This window comes from Zophobas morio, unplaced genomic scaffold (assembly GCF_036711695.1).
Source record: "Zophobas morio isolate AGI-343-1 ecotype UQ-CSIRO unplaced genomic scaffold, CSIRO_AGI_Zmor_V1 ptg000008l, whole genome shotgun sequence".
NCBI classification, from domain to species: domain Eukaryota; kingdom Metazoa; phylum Arthropoda; class Insecta; order Coleoptera; family Tenebrionidae; genus Zophobas; species Zophobas morio.
Window position 1 is genome coordinate 1,080,009 of NW_026972113.1, and position 20,217 is coordinate 1,100,225.

General features: G+C 33.1%; 2 protein-coding genes across 2 annotated transcripts in view; both read left to right on the plus strand.

The window, feature by feature from the left end:
- Pot (papillote) overlaps positions 1-20,217 on the plus strand; it is a 99,099-nt gene that overhangs the window by 61,447 nt on the left and 17,435 nt on the right. The gene's annotated exons all lie outside the window — the stretch shown is intronic.
- LOC135125515 (leucine-rich repeat-containing protein 15-like) lies at positions 4,554-5,809 on the plus strand. Its single transcript, XM_064051176.1, has one exon. It carries the CDS (start codon positions 4,554-4,556, stop codon positions 5,733-5,735), a length of 1,182 nt encoding a protein of 393 aa, XP_063907246.1. The 3' UTR covers positions 5,736-5,809.

Here is a 20,217-nt window from a genome sequence, read left to right on the forward strand (position 1 = left end):
GTATATGCAAATCCAAAAAATATGAATGGAATGATAAATGACAAGTACAGACTCATCATATTTTGTAGATTTTAGATATGTTTTATTCGGCAAACTTTCGAGCTGACGTCATCAAGTTTTTGGAGGGGATAAGCAAATATATTTTGACTAAACATTTATTATGCTCTTTATGACCTTAAAACATCTGCAAGATTTCAGAGCATTCGGTTTTGTAGTTCCTGATTAAATCAATAAAATATATTTACGCATTCATTAATTTTTTTGAGTCACCCTGTATATGCAAATCCAAAAAATATGAATGGAGTGATAAATTACAAGTACAGACTCATCATATTTTTACAGTTTAGATAGGATTTATTCCACAAACTTTTGAGCTGACGTCATCAAGTTTTTGGAGGGGATAAGCAAATATTTTTTGACTAAAAATTTATTATGCTCTTTATAGCCTTAAAACATCTGCAACATTTCAAAGCATTCTGGTTAGCAGATTAAAAATTAAATTTCAAAATGTTGTTTTATAATTTTGATTTTTTTTCCAAAGATCTGGACGTTTCGGGTGAAAAGTCGATTCAGAGTTGTAAACTACATGTGTAGGACTATGTTATTTTATACAATTGAAAACCCATTTACTATGTACAATTTTGAAGTGACGTCATCGCATTAGTGGTGGGGATGATTAGACAAATTTTGGTTAGCGTTTTACCATCTACATGATATTCTTAATATAAGTACAAAATTTCACAACAATCGGTCGAGTACTTTCGGAGATTATCTGTCTAATAAAAATCCGGGACGGCAGACGGACGGACAGACGGACGGACAGACGGACAGACGGACAGACGGACAGACGGACAGACGGACAGACGGACAGACGGACAGACGGACAGACAGACGGAAATGGGAGACCTATTTCTTCGTCTTCTAGGGGTCATGAAAGATCGACAAAACGTAAAAGTAGAGAGTCGACCGACGGACTCGATTACAATACTTCCTTTGCTTACGCTCGGGAAGTAAAAACGACACCGACACCGACACCCACACTAAGCTCGTAGCTGGAACTCGACATTCCTATTCCTGAACGTATACGTGTTCTATATTCCGACAAGAAAGAAGTTAAAACTCCAAAAATTGAAATATTGAGGAATCAAAGAACTGGAAATAACGAAAAAAACGGAAACTGAAAAATTGAAAAATCGTAACAATGAAAAATTGGAAAATCGAAAAATCGCAAAGTTGAAAAATAGAAATACCGAAAAATTAAAAAATGAAAACGTCGGGAAATGAAGACATCAACAAATCGTAAAACTAAAAATCAAAAAAATTCACAAATCGAGAAATCAAAAAAACCTAAAATTTAAAAATTCGACAAATTGAGGAATTGAAAAACTGAAAAATCAAGGAATTGGAAAATCCCAAAACTGAAATGTAGAAAAATTGGGAAATCGAGAAATTGAAAAATTCGAACCTTGAACAATTGGAAAATTGAAAAATCGCGAAGCCGAAAAATCGAAAAACCTGGAAATCGAAAAATTGAAAAATCGAGGAATCAATAAAAAATCTAACATTTAAAGAATGTAAAAAATAAATTGCAATAAGCTGAACAATTTACAAAATCGAATTGTTAAAAAATTGAGGAATCGAAAACATCAAAAATTGAGAAATCGAAAACTAGGAAAATTGGAAAATCTAAAAATAGAAAAATTTTAAAAATCGAAAATTGGAGTTGTCTAGAAATCGAAAAATCGAAAAATTGTAGTATTAAAAAATGAAAAAATCGGGAAATCGAAACATCGTAGAATTAAAAAATCAAAAATAGACAAAATTTTTATATATAGTTACCGATTTCTCAATTTTTCAACATTTCAATTTTGGAAAATTTTCAATTTTTCTATATGTATTTTAATCGAAAAATATAAAATTCCCAAAGCCGAAAAAAACTAGAGAAATCGAAAATAATAATTAAAACATCAAGGGATCGAAAAAACCAAAGTCGGGAACTCGAAAAAACCAAACTCGGGAACTCGAAAAATCAAAAAAATTTGAAAATTGAAAAATCTAAAAATCTAAATTCGAGAACTCGATGAATTGAGAAACCAAAACATTTTAAAAATCAAAAAATTGAAGAATGGAAAAACTAAATACCGGAAAATTGAAAAACCGAAAAATCAAAAATTTAAAAAATCGGGAAATTGGAAAAAGAATGTAAATCCGAAAAGTCGAAATGTCGAAAGTTTGAGCAAATCGAAGCATCACACAACTGTAAAATCTAACATTTAAAAAATCGAAAAGTCAAAATTCAAAATATTGAAAAATGTTGAAAATTGTCGAAAATTCGAAAAGTTGAAAAACTGAAAAATTAAAAAATGAAAATATCGGGAAATCAAGACATCAAAAAATCGTAAAATTTAAAAATTCGAACAATTGAGGAATTGAAAAATCAAGAAATTAAAAAATTCCAAAATTGAAATGTCGAAAAATTGAAAAATTGGACAATCGAAAAATTAAATTGAAAAATTTTAAACGTATAAAATGGAAAATTCGAAAAACTGGACAACCGAAAAATTTAAAAATTAAAGATTTTAAAAATCGGAAAACTGAAAAATGGAAAATTTTAAACCGAAAAGTCTAAAAATCTAAAAATTGGTGAACTGAAAAACTGAAAATTCGAAAAATCGACAAATCGAAACACTGGAAAGTCGAGAAATCGAAAAACTGAAAAATTAAAAAATAAAAACATCGGGAAATTAAGACATCAAAGAATCGTAAAACAAAAAAATCAAAGGAACAAGAACTCAAGGAATCAAAAAATCTAGAATTTTAGAATATGGAAAAATTTGGGATTCGGAAAACACAAAAATCAAGAGATTGAAAAAATTGGGAAATCAAAAAATTTAAAAATCAGTAGATCGAAAAATTGGAAGATAAAAAAAATCGCTGAGCTGAAAAATCGAAAAATTGAAAAATTGAATTGAGAAATCGAAATATCAAGCCGCTGAGAAATCGAAAATTCGGGAAGTCGATGAATTGAGAAACCAACTTCTTTTAAAAATCAAAAAATTGAAAAATTGAAAAACTAAAACTCGTAAAATTGAAAAATTGAAAAGTCGAAAAATCCAGAAATCGAAAAGTGGAAAAATCAAAAAATCGATTATTCCAGAAATAGAGGAATCGAAAAATCGAGGTTTTGGGAACGCCAAAAATAATTAGGAATTGAAAAATGGAAAAATTGAGATATGAAAAAACGGAAAAATCAAAAAATCTTAATATGCATCTCAAAACTGAAATGTCAAATAATTGGGAAATCGACAATGAAAAATCGGAACAAGAAAAAATTAAATAACTGAAAACTCGAGATCGAAACATCAAGAGATCCAGAAATCGAAAAGTCGAGAAATTGAAATAGCCCAAACTTAAAAAATGGAAAAATTAAAAATTAAATAATTTAAAATGTAAAAAAAGATAAATCGAAAAATCGAAAAATCGGGAAATTGAAAAACTGAAGAAAAACGAGAAATTTAAAAATCTAAAAATTAAAAATTGAAAAATTCAAAATGTAAAAAATAGAAAAATTGAAAAATCGGGAAACTGAACAATCGAAACATGGAAATGTCGGTAAATCGTGAAATTGAAAAATCGAAAAATTGGAAAATCGAAAAATTTAAAAACTGAAAAATTGGAAATTTGGAAAATTGAGACACTGAAAAGTGGAGAAATAAAGCGGGAAAATCGAAAAATCGAAAAAGCAAAAAATAGATTAATCGAGAAATATGTAGAGGAATCGAAAAATCGAAAATTTGGAGACGCCAAAAATTAAAAAATCGAAACATTTCAGAAAAAGTTGCGGAATCGAAAAATACAAATTTGAGGCATCGAAAATTTTAAAAAGCGAAAAAAAATCGAAAAATTGAAAAATCCCAAAACTGAAATATCGAAAAATTGAATAATCGCCAAAAAAATTGGAAAATTAAAGAATCAAAAAACTATAAAATTCCAAAATTGAAATATCGAAATTCGAAAAAGCGCGAAATTGATAATTTGAAAAATTGTCACAAAATTTGTATTAAAACGCTTGATTTTTGCAATTTCAAAGTTAAATTGTACAGTGTTATAACAATTCAACACGGATTCATAAACCACAAGTGGAGGGGTACCTACGCCATTTTATAAAATTTAAATTTAAATAATATTCACTACATTAAACAACTGGATCGCAACGTTATAAAAATATTTAACGATCAAGATGAAAACCTCCAAAACGGAAAATTCTCCCCGTTGCTCGAAAACAAATAAAGGATTGATAAATGTCAGTTTGTCAGTGAATGATAAATGGCCACCGAAGTGAATCAATACGGCAGAACTCAAACCACCGACTAATTTATCTTGCAGAGGTGCGAAGAGACAGCTTTAAAATAGTTAATATAAAAATATTTCCCTGACTCATCTTCGTAATTTCTACGAAGCATTTAATTTCCACAAAAAGCGCACCAACTCAGGGAATCACACAGCAATTCCGTACACAAACAACTTTAATTGAAGTAAATCCTAGTCGAGCGATGGCTTCAGCTGCCTCCAGTCGCTGCCTCTTCGCACTGATTTTAGTGCTCACTTCGAAAAACACCCACCCGAAGTGTATTATTAGCAGAAACGCGAGTTATTGTGACACTTTACAAGACTTATACACCGAATCTACTCATACTTTACAAAAAAGAGTAGCCATCTCTGGGACTAACCTTGACGAATTTAAAACAGTTCCGGTTGAAAGTGCAAGCAAAATTGAAGACCTCAGTGTTACGAAAGCAGTCAACAAAATCCCCGACGACGCATTCAGGAACTTCCACAACCTGAAAACTTTGAGTCTCGTAGCCAACCCAATCGAGCGAATCGGAGCACGAGTTTTTCGGGATTTGAGGGTGAAAGTGTTGGGGGTGACGCAATGTGGGGTCAAAAACATCGAGGAGGGGGCATTTTCGACGTTAACACAACTGGAGAAGTTGAGACTTAGTGGTAACAATTTAACTGAGATCAAGAAAAATGTTTTTAATAACTTAACAGTGGACACTTTGGTTGTTTCTAAAAACCAAGTTGCGACGATTGAGAAGTTCGCTTTCGCTGGTCTGCCAAATTTGGGACGGCTTTATTTGGACAACAATTACTTAACCGAGTTCAATGTTCAAGACTATGTTAGTGACGTTGGGAAGCTTGAAAGATTGTGGCTGCATGGAAATAACCTGACCCAAATAACCAACTACATGCTCGAGGGTTTGTTGGGTTTGAAAGTGCTCAATTTGGGTTTCAATTTCATTTCGGTGATAGAACCGAGGAGTTTTGGGGGGACTCCAAATTTGAACACTCTGGTTTTGAGCAACAATGTCTTAAAAACCGTCGATGGTGGGGTTCTGCCCATGGGAGGGCTAACCCAACTGGGTGTTCTCTACCTCGACCACAACCGACTCATGTACTTGTCGTCGAACTTTCTCTTTCGACTCAACGGGTTAAAATCGATGTCCCTAGGTGGGAATCCTTGGAGGTGTCCTTGCCTAGACCTACTCTTACGTTGGTTGAACGACAACGAAGTGAAACTCAGCTGTGATAAAAACTATTTCAGTGGAAACAGACCCGTTTGTGTGGACCCTTCAGCCTCCAAAGGTTGTGTTTATTCATACGACGACAAACTACTCAAACTATTTCAAGACTCCAGCAACCAGTACCCCCCAGCTCCATTTTGTTTACTTTAAACGTCTTATTAATAATCGATTCTGTCGCTCTTAGTGATAAATTATGTTAAAGTGCATTAAAATATTTTATTGGATATTGTCTTTCGCTCAGTTTAATTATAATTGAAAATCAATTTGTGTGACGGGCTTTAACATTCCGGAACTTCAGCACGTTGTAATTAGAATTATCGATTGGACACGCTGCGAGTGGCCGTGGTGTTTAATTTCCAAAAAAAGGTGCCGAATATGGGTTGGCTGACTCATGGGTGAGAATGCGGACGGTTTCCGGGTAAAAACGACAACGATGGGTTTATTCCCTCTCATATTTGTCAATGATTCTACTTTATTGACGGATTAGAGCAACTTTTATTAGTCATTAGATCATTGCCAAAAACCGCGAATAACAAGTCTCGTAATTCCGACCCCTGCGCAGCCACTTTACTGAAAAAAACCGAATTCCGCTAATCTGTGTGTTCGGCCGCCCACTTTGGGCACTTTTTCGTAGGCGGAAAGGTCCTTGCGCTTAAGTCAATGGACCTGTTGCGGAACCAGTTCCAAATATCACACGGTGATACGTCACAGTTGGTTTAATTCGACAAGCCGATGGAAAAACGCTGAAAAATTCTTTATTTATTGACGGTGCGGTGTGGCATGTCGTCGGTCGTTCTTTTTCTCGTTTTTTCAATCGGCGAGCGGCGATCCGATTTCAAAGACATAGCTGAAGATGGGAAGAACTCGTCGGGCAACTGCAGCAGTTTTAAATTATATTGGCAATTATGTGGGCGGTGACGACCTTAACGCGTCATTGCTTTGAAAAATAACTCACTTACGGCGCACGTATGGTGATTTGGAGCAAATGGGGCAGTACGGACCTGCAAGGGTGGGTGGGAGTCGACCAGATTTTTTCAAATTAAATTAAAAACAAGAAGCAGTTTTACTTCAGGCTCTAAAAGTTTTGTATGATTACTAGATACCCTATATTGTCTATAATCAGGACTCTATATATTTTAGGCTTTCTAGGAACTCTAGATATTCACCACTGGGGACGTTCTCTATATTTTGTAAATTTTTCAGATTTTCAAGATTCTTAAAGCTCTAAACACAAGACAGACTAAAGAGGCCAAATTTTCTAAAGTGTCTAAATATCATAGATTCTTTAGATCTGCTAAATTTCTAAACGTCTTAGACTTCGTAAATTCTCTGCATCCTTTCTAAATTTTGCCTAGAAGGGGTACATTGTTTAAAATCTCCACATTCTGCAAGATCTGTACTACATTGGCTAGATTTTATAGAACATCTGTGCCTAGATTATTAGATTATCCCTAGGCTGTCTAGTTTATGGACGTTATATTCTGTAGATTCTTTAGGCTCTATATGTTTTGTAGGGTTTCTAGATACTCTAGATTGGCAACAATCAGAAGCCTTTCTCAACTCTTTAGTTTTTCTAGGATCTACATACTAGAGAGGCCAAATTTTCCAAAGTTTCTAAATATTCTAGATTCTCTATGCTCTGGAGAATTTCTGATCCTTAGAAAGCATCTCTAGATTCTCCAATTTCTAAACTGTCTAGACTGTCTAAATTCTCTAAATCCTGAATATTCTCCAAAATCTTTGGACCCTAAACTTGCTAGATTTTCTGGACTCTCTAGCTACTCTAAGCTCCATAAATTTTTAGAGTTCAGGCGATTTAAATTGTCTAGATTTTCTTGACACTATACTCCGTAGACTTTTCAGGCTCGACGATCCTTAAGGTTTTTAAAAGTTCTAAGGTCTTTATGCATTGTGGGGTTTCTGAATACCCTGTATATCCTCTGACTCTATATCTTCTAGGGTTTCTAGACGCTAAATTAAAGTATTTTCTACACTTTCTAAAGTCTTTAGATTGTTTAATTTTCAAATTCTCTATGATGATTCTCTAGGTTGACTATCATTTCTAGATATTATATTCTGTGGATATGTAAAGTTCTAAATGTTTTTAGGGTTCTACGTATACCTTAGAATCTTTCTCAAATCTTTTGATTCTCTGGAGTCTATACTCCCTAGTGTTTTTAGGCATTCTAGATTATCTAGAATTCGTACAAAACGTGTAGAGCCTGGAATATCTACAGAGTATAGCGTCTTGAAGTTAAAGACAACCTAATAAATCTAGAGAATTTAAATCATCTATAAAGCTATTAAGGCTAGAGTCTGTAGATCTTAGGGAATATAAAGATGTTAGAAAACCTAGACAATCTAGGTAACTTAGGGTTTGAAAGATCTGGGGAGAATTTAGAGAGAGTTAAGACGCCTTCAGGGCTTAGAGAATCTATAGACTCTAGAAACTTTAGAAAGTCTACATCATCTAGACACCTTAGTTTGGTGCTTAGAAAACCTAGAGGGTATATAGTCCAGAAAACCTACAGAACCTAGGGAACCTGATAATCGGAAGTCGAGAGTATCTAGAAGCCCTAATAAACGTATAGAACCTAGAAAGTTTAGAAACCATAAAAATTCTAGAGTGTTAGTATCTGAAAATCCTCAAAACGTGTAGATTCCGAAGTATCAACAGAATATAGCGTCTAGAAATTAAAGACGGCCTAATAAATCTAAACAATTTAAATCATCTATAAAACTATTATTGCTAGAGTTTGTAGATCTTAGGGAATATAAAGATGTTAGAAAACCTAGACAATCAAGGTAATTTAGGGTTTGAAAGATCTGGGGAGAATTTAGAGGGAGTTAAGATGCCTTCAGGGCTTAGAGAATCTATATTTTCTAGAAACTTTAGAAAGTCTAGAGCATCTAGACACCTTAGAAAACCTAGAGGGTTTAGAGAACCTACAGAGCCTAGAGAACCTTCTGATAATCGGAAGTCTAGGGTATCTAGAAACCCTATTAAACGTTTAGAATTTAGAAAGTTTAGAAACCATAAAAATTCTAGAGACCCTGAAATATTTATAAAGTAGTCTAGAAGCTGTAGACATTGAATTTAGTTATTATAAATCTAAAGGCTTTAGAGAGTACTAGAGAGTTCCAAAAATCTATAAAATCTAGCAACCCTAGAGTGTTTGAAGATCTTAGAGATTATGGAGACTCTAGACGAGCTAGATAGTCTAGGCAATTTAGGATTGGAGTCCGTTGACCGATGTCTGTTCATTCAGACTGCACCTAAAACAAGAAAGTGTCAGACCTTCTAGATTCTCAAAGCTGTAAACTCTAAAACAAAGGGGTCTAAATTCTCTAGATCTGCTAAAGTTTCTTAATTCTCGAAGTATCTGGAGGCCTTCTAGACCCTCTACATTCTCTGTAATCTCTAAATTGCCTAGAAGATGTGGTTGTTTAATGTCTTTATATTCTGCAAGATCTGAACACTCTAGACTTGCTACATTTTATAGATCTTCTTTGCCTAGATTTTGTTTGCTGTCTGGTGTCTAGTTTATAGACATTATGTTTAGTGGATACTCTAGATTAGCTACAATCAGCAGCCTCTCTCGACTCTCTAGGTTTCTAGGTACTCTAGAGTGTTAGTATCTGAAAATCATCAAAACGTGTAGACTTCGAAGTATCAACAGAATATAGCGTCTAGAAATTAAAGACGGCCTAATAAATCTAGATAATTTAAAGTCTAGCTAGTCTAAGGTCTGTAGACAACCTAGGCAATTTAAGGATTGGAGGATCTGGATAGAACTTAGAGAATAGGGAGTTTAAAATGTTTTCAGGGCTTAGAGAATCTATAGAATCTAGAAACTTTAGAAAGTCTAGAGCATCTAGACACGTTAGTTTGGTGCTTAGAAAACCTAGAGGGTTTAGAGAACCTACAGAGCCTAGAGAACCTTGTGATAATCGGAAGTCTAGAGTGTCTAGAAGCCCTAATAAACGTATAGAACCTAGGAAGTTTAGAAACCATAAACATTCTAGAGACCCTGAAATATCTATAAAGTAGTCTAGAAGCTATAGACACAGAATTTAGTTAATATAAATCTAAAGGCTTTAGGGAGCACTAGAGAGTTCCAAAACTACAAAATCTAGCAAGTCTAGAGTATTTGAAGATCTTGGAGATAACGGAGACTCTCAAGAAGCTAGATAATCTAGGCAATTTAGGATTAGAGTCCGTTGGCCGATTTATGTTCATTCAGACTGCATTTAAAACAAGAAAGTGTCAGACCTTCTACATTTTCAAACCTCTAAACTCTAAAACAAAGGGGTCTAAATTCTCTAGATCTGCTAAAATTTCTTAATTTTCTAAGTATCTGGATGCTTTCTAGACTCTCTACATTCTCTGCATTCTCTAAATTGCCTAGAAGATGTGGTTGTTTAATGTCTTTATATTCTGCAAGATCTGAACACTCTAGACTTGCTAGATTTTATAGATCTTCGTTGCCTAGATTATGTATGCTGTCTGGTGTCTAGTTTATAGACATTATGTTTAGTGGATACTCTAGATTAGCTACAATCAGGAGTCTCTCTCGACTCTCTAGGTCTCTAGTACTCTAGAGTGTTAGTATCTGAAAATCCTCAAAACGTGTAGATTCCGAAGTATCAACAGAATATAGCGTCTAGAAATTTAAGACGGTCTAATAAATCTTGATAATTTAAAGTCTAGCTAGTCTAAGGTCTGTAGACAATCTAGGCAATTTAAGGATTGGAGGATCTGGATAGAACTTAGAGAATAGGGAGTTTAAAATGCTTTCAGGGCTTAGAGAATCTATAGAATCTAGAAACTTTAGAAAGTCTAGAGCATCTAGACACCTTAGTTTGGTGCTTAGAAAACCAAGAGGGTTTAGAGAACCTACAGAGCCTAGAGAACCGTGTGATAATCGGAAGTGTCTAGAAGCCCTAATAAACGTATAGAACCTAGAAAGTTTAGAAACCATAAAAATTCTAGAGACCCTGAAATATCTATAAAGTAGTCTAGAAGCTATAGACAGAGAATTTAGTTAATATAAATCTAAAGGCTTTAGAGAGTACTAGAGGGTTTCAAACATCTATAATATCTAGCAAGCCTAGAGTGTTTGAAGATCTTAGAAATTATGGCGACTCTAGAGAAGCTAGATAATCTAGGCAATTTAGGATTAGAGTCCGTTGGCCGATTTCTGTTCATTCAGACTGCATTTAAAACAAGAAAGTGTCAGACCTTCTACATTTTCAAATCTCTAAACTCTAAAATAAAGGGGTCTAAATTCTCTAGATCTGCTAAAGTTTCTTAATTCTTTAAGTATCTGGAGGCTTTTTAGACCCTCTACATTCTCTACAATCTCTAAATTGCCTAGAAGATGCGGTTGTTTAATGTCTTTATATTCTGCAAGATCTGAACACTCTAGACTTGCTAGATTTTATAGATCTTCTTTGCCTAGATTATGTATGCTGTCTGGTGTCTAGTTTATAGACATTATGTTTAGTGGATACTCGAGATTAGCTACAATCAGGAGTCTCTCTCGACTCTCTAGGTTTCTAGGTACCCTAGAGTGTTAGTATCTGAAAATCCTCAAAATGTGTAGATTTCGAAGTATCAACAGAATATACAGTCTAGAAATTAAAGACGCTCTAATAAATCTAGATAATTTAAAGTCTAGCTAGTCTAAGGTCTGTAGACAATCTAGGCAATTTGAGGATTGGAGGATCTGGAGAGAATTTAGAGAATAGGGAGTTTAAAATGCCTTCAGGACTTAGAGAATCTACAAAATCTAGAAATCCTAGAGGGTATGGAATTCAGAGAACCTACAGAGACTAGAGGATATCCTAATTATAGAAAGTCTAGGATATCTAAAAACCCAAATAAACGTATAGAATCTAGAGTTTAGAAACCATAAACATTCTAGAGATTCTGAAATGTCTACAGAGTATAATGCCTAGAAGCTAAAGCCAGAGAGTCTAGTTAATATAAATTTAAACAATTTAGACAGCTCACGGTACTAGAGAGTTAAAAAAATCTATAAAATATAACAAGTCTAGAGTTTGAAGATCTTGGAAAATATGGAGACTCTATGGAAGCTAGACAATCTAGGCAATTTAGTATCGGAGAAACGAGAAATATATAGAGTCGAGAAATTTTAGATTTCTTCCTCATCTAAGTTTCCTAATTCTCTAAATATCTGGAGGCCTTCTAGACTCTCTACATCCTCTTCAAACTCTAAATTGCCTAGAAAGTGTGGGTTCTTAAAGTCTCCATATTCTGCAAGATCTTTACACTCTAGAATTGCTAGATCTTATAGACCTTCTGTACCTAGATTATCTAGGCTGTTTAGTTTATAGAGACTATATTCTGTAGATACTTCAGGTTCTATATGTTTTTAGATACTCTAGATTAGATACAATCAGGAGTCTCTTTCGACTCTCTACTAGATTCTCTGGACTCTCTAGTGTTTCTAGGTACTCGAGAGTGTTAGTAGCTGAAAATCCTCAAAACGTGTAGACTCCGAAGTATCAACAGAATATAGCGCCTAGAAGTTCTGAGTATTAGGGTCTAAAAATCCTATAAAACGTGTGGACTCTGAAATATCAACAGAATATAGCGTCTAGAAATTAAAGACACCCTAATGAATCTATATAATTTAATCTATAAAGTCTAGGAAGTCTAGAGTCTGTAGACAATCTAGGCAATTTAGGGATTGAGGAGAATTTAGAAAGTCTACGGAGTTTAAGATGCCTTCAGGGCTTACAGAATCTATAGACTCTAGAAACTTTAGAAAGCCTAGAGGATATATAGTCCAGAGAACCTCCTGACAATCGAAAGTCTAGGGTATCTAGAAACCGTAATAAAGGTATAGAACTTAGAAAGTTTAGAAACCATAAAAAATCTACAGATCCTGAAATATCTACAGAATATAATGTCTAGAAGCTATAGACAGAGAATTTAGTTAATACAAATCTAAACGCTTCCGAGTTCCAAAAACTTATAAAATCTAGCAAGTCTAGAGTTTGAGGATCTTAGAGAATAACGAGAATCTAGAGAAGCTAGATAATCTAGGCAATTTAGGATTGGAGTCCGTTGGCCGATGGGGTGAGATTACTTTGATTCTATTTGTTTTTTTAGTAGAATTTCATTTTTCTGTTCCCTCAGACTGCAATAAAGTGTTAGACTCTCTACATTCTCAAAGCTCTAAACTCTAAAACAAAGGGGTCTAAATTTTCTAAATCTGCTAAAGTTTCTTAATTCTCTAAATATCTGGAGGCCTTCTAGACTCTCTAGATAGTCTGCAATCTCTAAATGGACTAGAAGATGTGGTTCTTTAAAGTCTTCATATTCTGCAAGATCTAAATACTCTAGACTTGCTAGATTTTATAGATCTCCTTCGCCTAGAATATGTATTCTGTCTATTCTAGATTAGCTACAATCAGGAGCATCTCTCGACTCTCCAGTAGATTCTCGGAACTCTCTAATGTTTCTAAGTACTCTAGAGTGTTAGTAGCTGAAAATCCTCAAAACGTGTAGACTCCGAAGTATCAACAGAATATAGCGTCTAGAAGATCTGTAGACAATCTAGGCAATTTAAGGATAGGAGGATCTGGAGAGAATTTAGAGAATAGGGAGTTTAAAATGCATTCAGGGCTTAGAGAATCTATAAAATCTAGAACTACTAGAGGACTTCCTGATTATATAAAGTCCAGAATATCTAGAAACCTTAATAAACGTACAGAATCTAGAGAGTTTAAAAACCATAGAAACTCTAGAGATTCTGAAATATTTACAAAGTATAATGTCTAGATGCTATAGACAGAGAATCTAGTTAATGTAAAGCTAAACACTTTAGGGTGCTCATACTGAAGATCTTAGAGAATATGAATAGAGACTCTAGAGACGCTAGACAATCTAGGCAATTTAGGATTAGAGAAACTAGAAATATTCTGAGTTTAGAAAATTATCTTCTTGTCCATGGCTGATGGTTTCATTGATTTTATTTGTTTTTCTGTTTGAACTGTACTTTTTCTGTTCTCTATATTCTCAAAGCTCTAAACCCTAAAACAAAAAAGTCTAGATTCTCTAGATCTGCTACAGTTTCTTAATTGTCTAAATATCTGGAGGTTTTCTAGACTCTCTACATCCTCTTCAATCTCTAAATTGCCGAGAATGTGTGGGTTCTTAAAGTCTCTATATTTTGTAAGATCTCTACACTCTAGACTTGCTAGATTTTATAGATCTTTTGTACCCAGATTATCTATGCTATCTAGTTTATAAACACTATATTCTATAGATATTAGTGTCTAAAAATCCTATAAAACGTCCGGACTCTAAAATATCAACAGAATATAGCGTCTAGAAATTAAAGACACCCTAATGAATTTAGACAATTTAATCTATAAAGTATAGGAAGTCTAGAGTCTGTAGACAATCTAGGCAATTTGAGGATTGAAGGATCTGGAGAAAATTTAGAGAGTCTAGGGAGTTTAAGGTGCCTGCAGGGCTTAGAGAATCTATAGAATCTAGAAATTTTAGAAAGTCTAGAGCATCTAGGCACCTTAGTTTGATACCTAGAAATCCTAGAGGGTATAGAATTCAGAGAACCTACCGATTATAGAAAGTCTAGGGTATATAGAGAGTTTAGAAACCATAAAAATTCTAGAGATCTTGAAATATCTACAGAGTATAATGTCTAGAAGCTATAGACAAAGAAGTTTGAAGTTTGAAGCTTTTAGAGAATATCGAGACTCTATGGGACCTAGACAATCTAGCTAAATTAGGACTGGAGAAACTATAATCATTTTTATAGTATCTACGAGTTTAGAGAACTTCCAAAAAATAGAAAATCTTGAGTATTTAGAAAATTTAGAAAGTCTAGAAAATCAGCAGCATTCGCAATCAAAATTTTAATACAACAGTGGATACTACATAATATACTCTAGAGAGAAATATATTCAGTATTTTCCATTTTATCTAAAAATGCTTCCGGAAAACGTCACCGCGCTTCCACTAACATCCGACTTTTCTGGAGCGTTTTTATTTCCCAGCTCGGAAAACTTAGATCCGCATTGTCGGCAAATCCAAAGTAGCGGCAGCACGAAAATATGACGAATGATAACGGGAAACTTAAAGTGCATACGATGTTCAGCAGCCGTAAAAAAAGCAAAAAGTTGATTCCGTTGTTGCACAACATGTTGCCGCAACCGCAAGCGACTGTGAAAAGTCGGCTTAGGTTCTGTTTGTTTGTTTGTGTTTGAGTTTCGTCAGACCGTATTGTGTAGTACATTTATTCATACGTTTGATTTGTGTAATCGGTGTCACGTGTGATTATTGCGCCCAGCACGATCTAGCCGTTTGCTTTATTCCGGCGCGAATCATCTTCATAACCTACTTTAACCCGGAAACTGTTTACCATAATCGCATACCTTCTTCTTTATTCCGCGATTTTTCTCCGCTTTTATTAAACACTCTAATGTCTCGACTAAGAATTAGCTTTTCATATCTCGTATATAATATGAGCGCTGTCAGTACTTAAAGTACCAATGCTCATTAGCTCTATTTGCATATTACATTGTGGCTAAGGAAAAATGTCAAATATTCGATTTACGAGTGACGCTGTTTTATACTCGGGTTAAGCTCGTAAGAAATACCCACAGACTACCCACGGGTCGATAAAAATGTCGTAACAACTACATTTTCTAGCCAAGGATAACAACTGTTACTTTCTGCATGTTCTTTCTTATTAATCCTTCTGATACCTTTAAGTAGATGACATTTGCATAAGCTGGATTCCGCATGGTGAATTCAATTTCGTCGTAATTAGGCAAATTTTTTGTGTAAAACTGTTTATAGCGCTATAAAACGCTGCGGGAATTAAAATGGATTGGAGTCGAGTCGTTTATCTTGCCGGAGTTTTAACAACAATTAATGTGAAAGCACGAATTTTCTAAAGGGTAAATGTAAACAGAAGCAAGGACAAAAAACAATTTTTTGTTACACCTATCGGTTTATAACGTAAGTAGGGCGTCTCGGATCTATATCTCGCTTATGTTTTGAGATATTAGAATGCGATAAACGGTCGTTTATCGAGAACACTGATAAAAGTTCACTGGCATTATTCTCTCAGTCAACCTGGCAACAACTTTTATAAAATTTAAGTAACATTGGAGTACTATTTTGTAAAATTTGGAGATAACGTCATTCTTCCACTTTCGACAACAGAATCCGATTAATTTTTTTTTAGCCAGTCCGTCCCTGTCGCTGCACTGGAAAGATGTAGATGGAAGTCATAAAGAACGAGAGATAAGACCGGTGGTAACCGAGGAGGCTCGATACAATTTATGACTTACACGATAAGATTCTCTGCACGAACTACTTGAGGAAAAATTACATTAGTATCATAGACACTCGGCAAATACGAATGCACCGCTTATGCTGTTCCCCTGGAGGTTAAAGATGACGTTACAAGCTCACGACGGAATTCCGAACATCCCTTTAAGCTAAAGAAAATTCCTCGGAAAAGCAACACGGATGCAGAATTTGTTCGGAAAAATCTGCAGTTATTCGCGAGGAATGCGAACGCAGCACGAATTTTTTTATTGTTTTTGGTGTCTAAAACGCTTAGACAAAGGGCGAACTGTATGAATTAGGCAAACAAATTACCAGTTTCCAATTATGTAAATGAATGGAACAGATCGGGTCGAGCTTAATTAGAATCCTTGTTTAAGTTTTGTGGGAGATGGGGTATTTTTGCTCGGAAATCCCCAAAGTTGGCACAAGACTCGCCCCGGATTAGTTTTTAATGTGTATCTAGTTATTAATTGCGCAAGCCGTTCGGGTATATCTGATAAGAAATTGTTGGTTTTAGGTTGGGGGTTGACGCGGCACTTTCTTGTGGACTCATCAAGAGATTTTACAAACACTGACACTAAAATTGGAACGAAGTACTCAATGAATAAGAAGATTTTAATTAACCCTTAACAACAACCCCAATTTTTTACTTGCTCAGCATAGGAAGTATGGTTATCGTGTCTATTGGGCAATTTTTAAATTTTTCCATTCTTTCGATATTTCAGTTTTCGGATTTCAAAATTTTTCTTTTCTTCAATTTCTCGATTTTTCAAAATTTCGATTTGTCGATTTTTCAATTTTCCGATATTCCGGTTTTACGATTTTCCAATTTTTCAATTTTTAGCGTGTTTAAATTTTAGATTTAGCAATTTGTTGACTTGACGCCTTTTTTGGATTTTCCAGTTTTTTGATTTATCAATTTTTCGAGTTTTTATTTTTTAATTTTTCAATTTTTCGATGTTTCCAATTTCCCGATTTTTCGATTTTATTTTTCCGTTTTTTAAAGTATAGATTTTTCGAAATCCCGCTTTTCCGATTTCTTAATTTTTCGATTTCTCTATTTTCGATGCTTTGATTTTTCTGTTTTTCAATTTTTGGACTTTGTAAATTTTAAATTTTTCGAATTATGGACAAATCGATTTTCCGACTTCTCGATTTTTCAAATGTTAGATTTTTCGATTTTTTAGTTTCCCCATTTCTTGATTTTTCGACTTCCCGATTTCTCGATTTTTAAGTTTTTTAGTTGATTAATTTTTCGACTTAACGTTTTTTCAGGTTTTTCATTTTTCAGTTCTTTAAATTTTCGATTTTTCGAGTTGTGGTTTTTTGGATTTTTTCGATTTCTCCTTTTTTCGATATTTCAGTTTTGGAATTTTTCAATATTTCGATTATTCAATTTTCCGATATTTCGTTTCGATTTTTCAGTTTTTCATTCTTCAGTTTTCCGAATTTTTGAGATTTTGGATTATAGCTTTTTAAATTTTAGACTATTCTATTCTTCGATTTTTCTATTTTTCAATTTTTGGCGTTTCTAAATTTTCAATTTTTAGATTTCTTAGTTAACCGATTTTCGATTTCTGGATTTTTCGTTTCTCGTCTCGACCTTCCGATGTTTAGATTTTTCGGCTTCTCGATTTCTCAACTTTCAATTTCAGTATTTCATTTTTCAATTTTTCAAATTTTCAGATTTTCGATTTTTTCGATTTTTTGATTTTTCAAATTTCCATTTTTCAATTTTTCTAATTTTCGAGAATTTTTAAATTTATTTATGTTTTGGGATTTTTCGATATTCATTTTGCTTCTTCAATTACCCGATTTTTCGATCTCTCGATCTCTCCATTTTCAATTTTCCGAATTTTTAGATTTTGTGATTTTTCCACTTCTCGGTTATAGATTTTACGGTTTGTCAGTTTTTCCTTTTTTAAATTTTTGGTTTTTCAGTTTTTCGATTTTGTTTTAATTTATACATAGATTCCTCGATTTAAGGAGATTTCGACGATTAAATTAGTTAGTTTTCCGATTTTTCTTTGGTTCAAAATTTCTCAATTTCTCAATTTTTAGTTTTTCGGTTTTCGATTTCTGAATGTTTTAATGTTTTAATTTTTCGATTTTTGGGTTTTTGGACTTTTGTATTTTCCATTTGCCAATTTTTCGATGTTTCGATTTTTGAGTTTCTCGATTTCCCAGTTTTCGCCATTTCACTTTTGGAATTGTTCAATATTTTTGTCCTTCAATGTTTAGATATTTTGTTTCGATTTTTCGATTTTTTAAATTTCAACTTTTCGATTTTTTTATTTTTCGAATTTTCAAATATTTGATATTTTGTTTTTCGGTTTTTATTTTCCCCTTTTGTCGATTTTGGACTTGTCGATTTTCCGATTTTTCAGCTTTTCGATTCTTTAATTTTTCAATTTTTCAGTTTCTTGATTTTTGAATTTTTAAAATTTCGGTTTTACGTTTATTTATTTGTTCGATATTTCAATTTTTGAATTAATGGATGTCTAAATGTTCGGTTTTCGATTTCGTGATGAACTGATTTTTCGATTTCTCCATGTTTCGATTTTTTGACTTTTAGATTTCTCGATTTTTCGACTTTTGGATTTTTCATTTGCCGATTTTTCGATGTTCCGATTTTTCGTTTTTTCAATTTTTGTATTTTTCAACTATTTGATATTTTATTTTTCGGTTTGATAAATTTTAGATTTTTCGATTCTGGGAACTTAATATTTTTCAATTTTTGACGTTTCTAAATTTTCAATTTTTCCATTTCTAGAATAGTCGATTTGTCTTAATTATTCGACTTTTAGATTTTACGATTTCTTTTATTTTTCCATTTTGTCGATTTTTCGACTTCTCGATTTCCCGATTTTTCATCTTTTCGATTCTTCAATTTATTAAATTTTCGGTTTTTCAATTTTTCATTTCTCCGATTTTTCTATTTTTCAGTTGTTGGCATTTCTAGATTTTCTGTTTTTCGATTTTTTAATTTTTTGATTTTCTCATTTCGCGATTTTTCGCCTTCTCGAATTCTCTATTTTCCAGTTTTTGTAATTCAATTTTCTGATTTCTAAATTCTTTAATTTTTTGGATTTTTCGATTTCTCCATTTTTCGATATTTCAGTTTTGGAATTTTTCAATATTTCGATTATTCAATTTTCCGATATTTCGTTTCGATTTTTCAGTTTTTCATTCTTCAGTTTTTCGAGTTTTAAAATTTTAGATTTTTAGATTTTTCAATTTTCCGAATTTTTGAGATTTTGGATTATAGTTTTTTAAATTTTAAGACTTTTCTATTCTTCGATTTTTCTATTTTTCTATTTTTGGCGTTTCTAAATATTCAATTTCTAAATTTCTTAGTTAACCGATATCTCGCCTTTTCGACTTCTCGATTACTCGATTTCTATTTTTTAGTTCTCCAATTTTTCAATTTTTTTTTTGTTTGGAGCTTTAGATATTTTTTTTTAATTTTCGGTTTCGGTTCGAATTTTCGACTTTTCAATTTCTCCATTTTTAATTTTTCGATTTCTCGATCTCCCAATTTTTCAACTTTTCGATTTCTCGACTTTTCGATGTTTTCAATTTTTCGTCTCTTCAGTTTTTGGATTTTTCAAATTTTAGAGGTTTCGATTTCTGGATTTTTCGATTTATCGATTTCTCGACTTTCCGATGTTTGGATTTCTCGGCTTCTCGATTTCTCAACTTTCGATTTCAGTATTTCATTTTTCAATTTTCCAAATTTGCAGGTTTTCGATTTTTCAATTTTTTGATTTTTCAAATTTTCATATTTCAATTTTTCTATTTTTCGATTTCTCCATTTCGAAAATTTTTAAATTTATTTATGTTTTGGGATTTTTCGATATTCATTTTGCTTCTTCAGTTATCCGATTTTTCGATCTCTCGATTTTTCGATTTACAATTTTTCGAATTTTTAGGTTTTAAATTTTTCAATTTTGTGATTTTTCCACTTCTCGGTTATAGATTTTATGGTTTTTCAGTTTTTCCATTTTTAAATTTTTGGTTTTTCAGTTTTTCAATTTTCTTTTAATTTATACATAGATTCCTCGATTTAAGGAGATTTCGACGCTTAGTTAGTTTTCCGATTTTTCTTTGGGTCAAAATTTCTCAATTTTTAGCTTTCCTATTTTCGATTTCTGAAAGTTTCAATGTTTTGATTTTTTGATTTTTTAATTTTTCGGAATCTCGGTTTTTGGACATTTGCCAATTTTTCGATGTTTCGATTTTTGAGTTTCTCGATTTCCCAGTTTTCGCCATTTC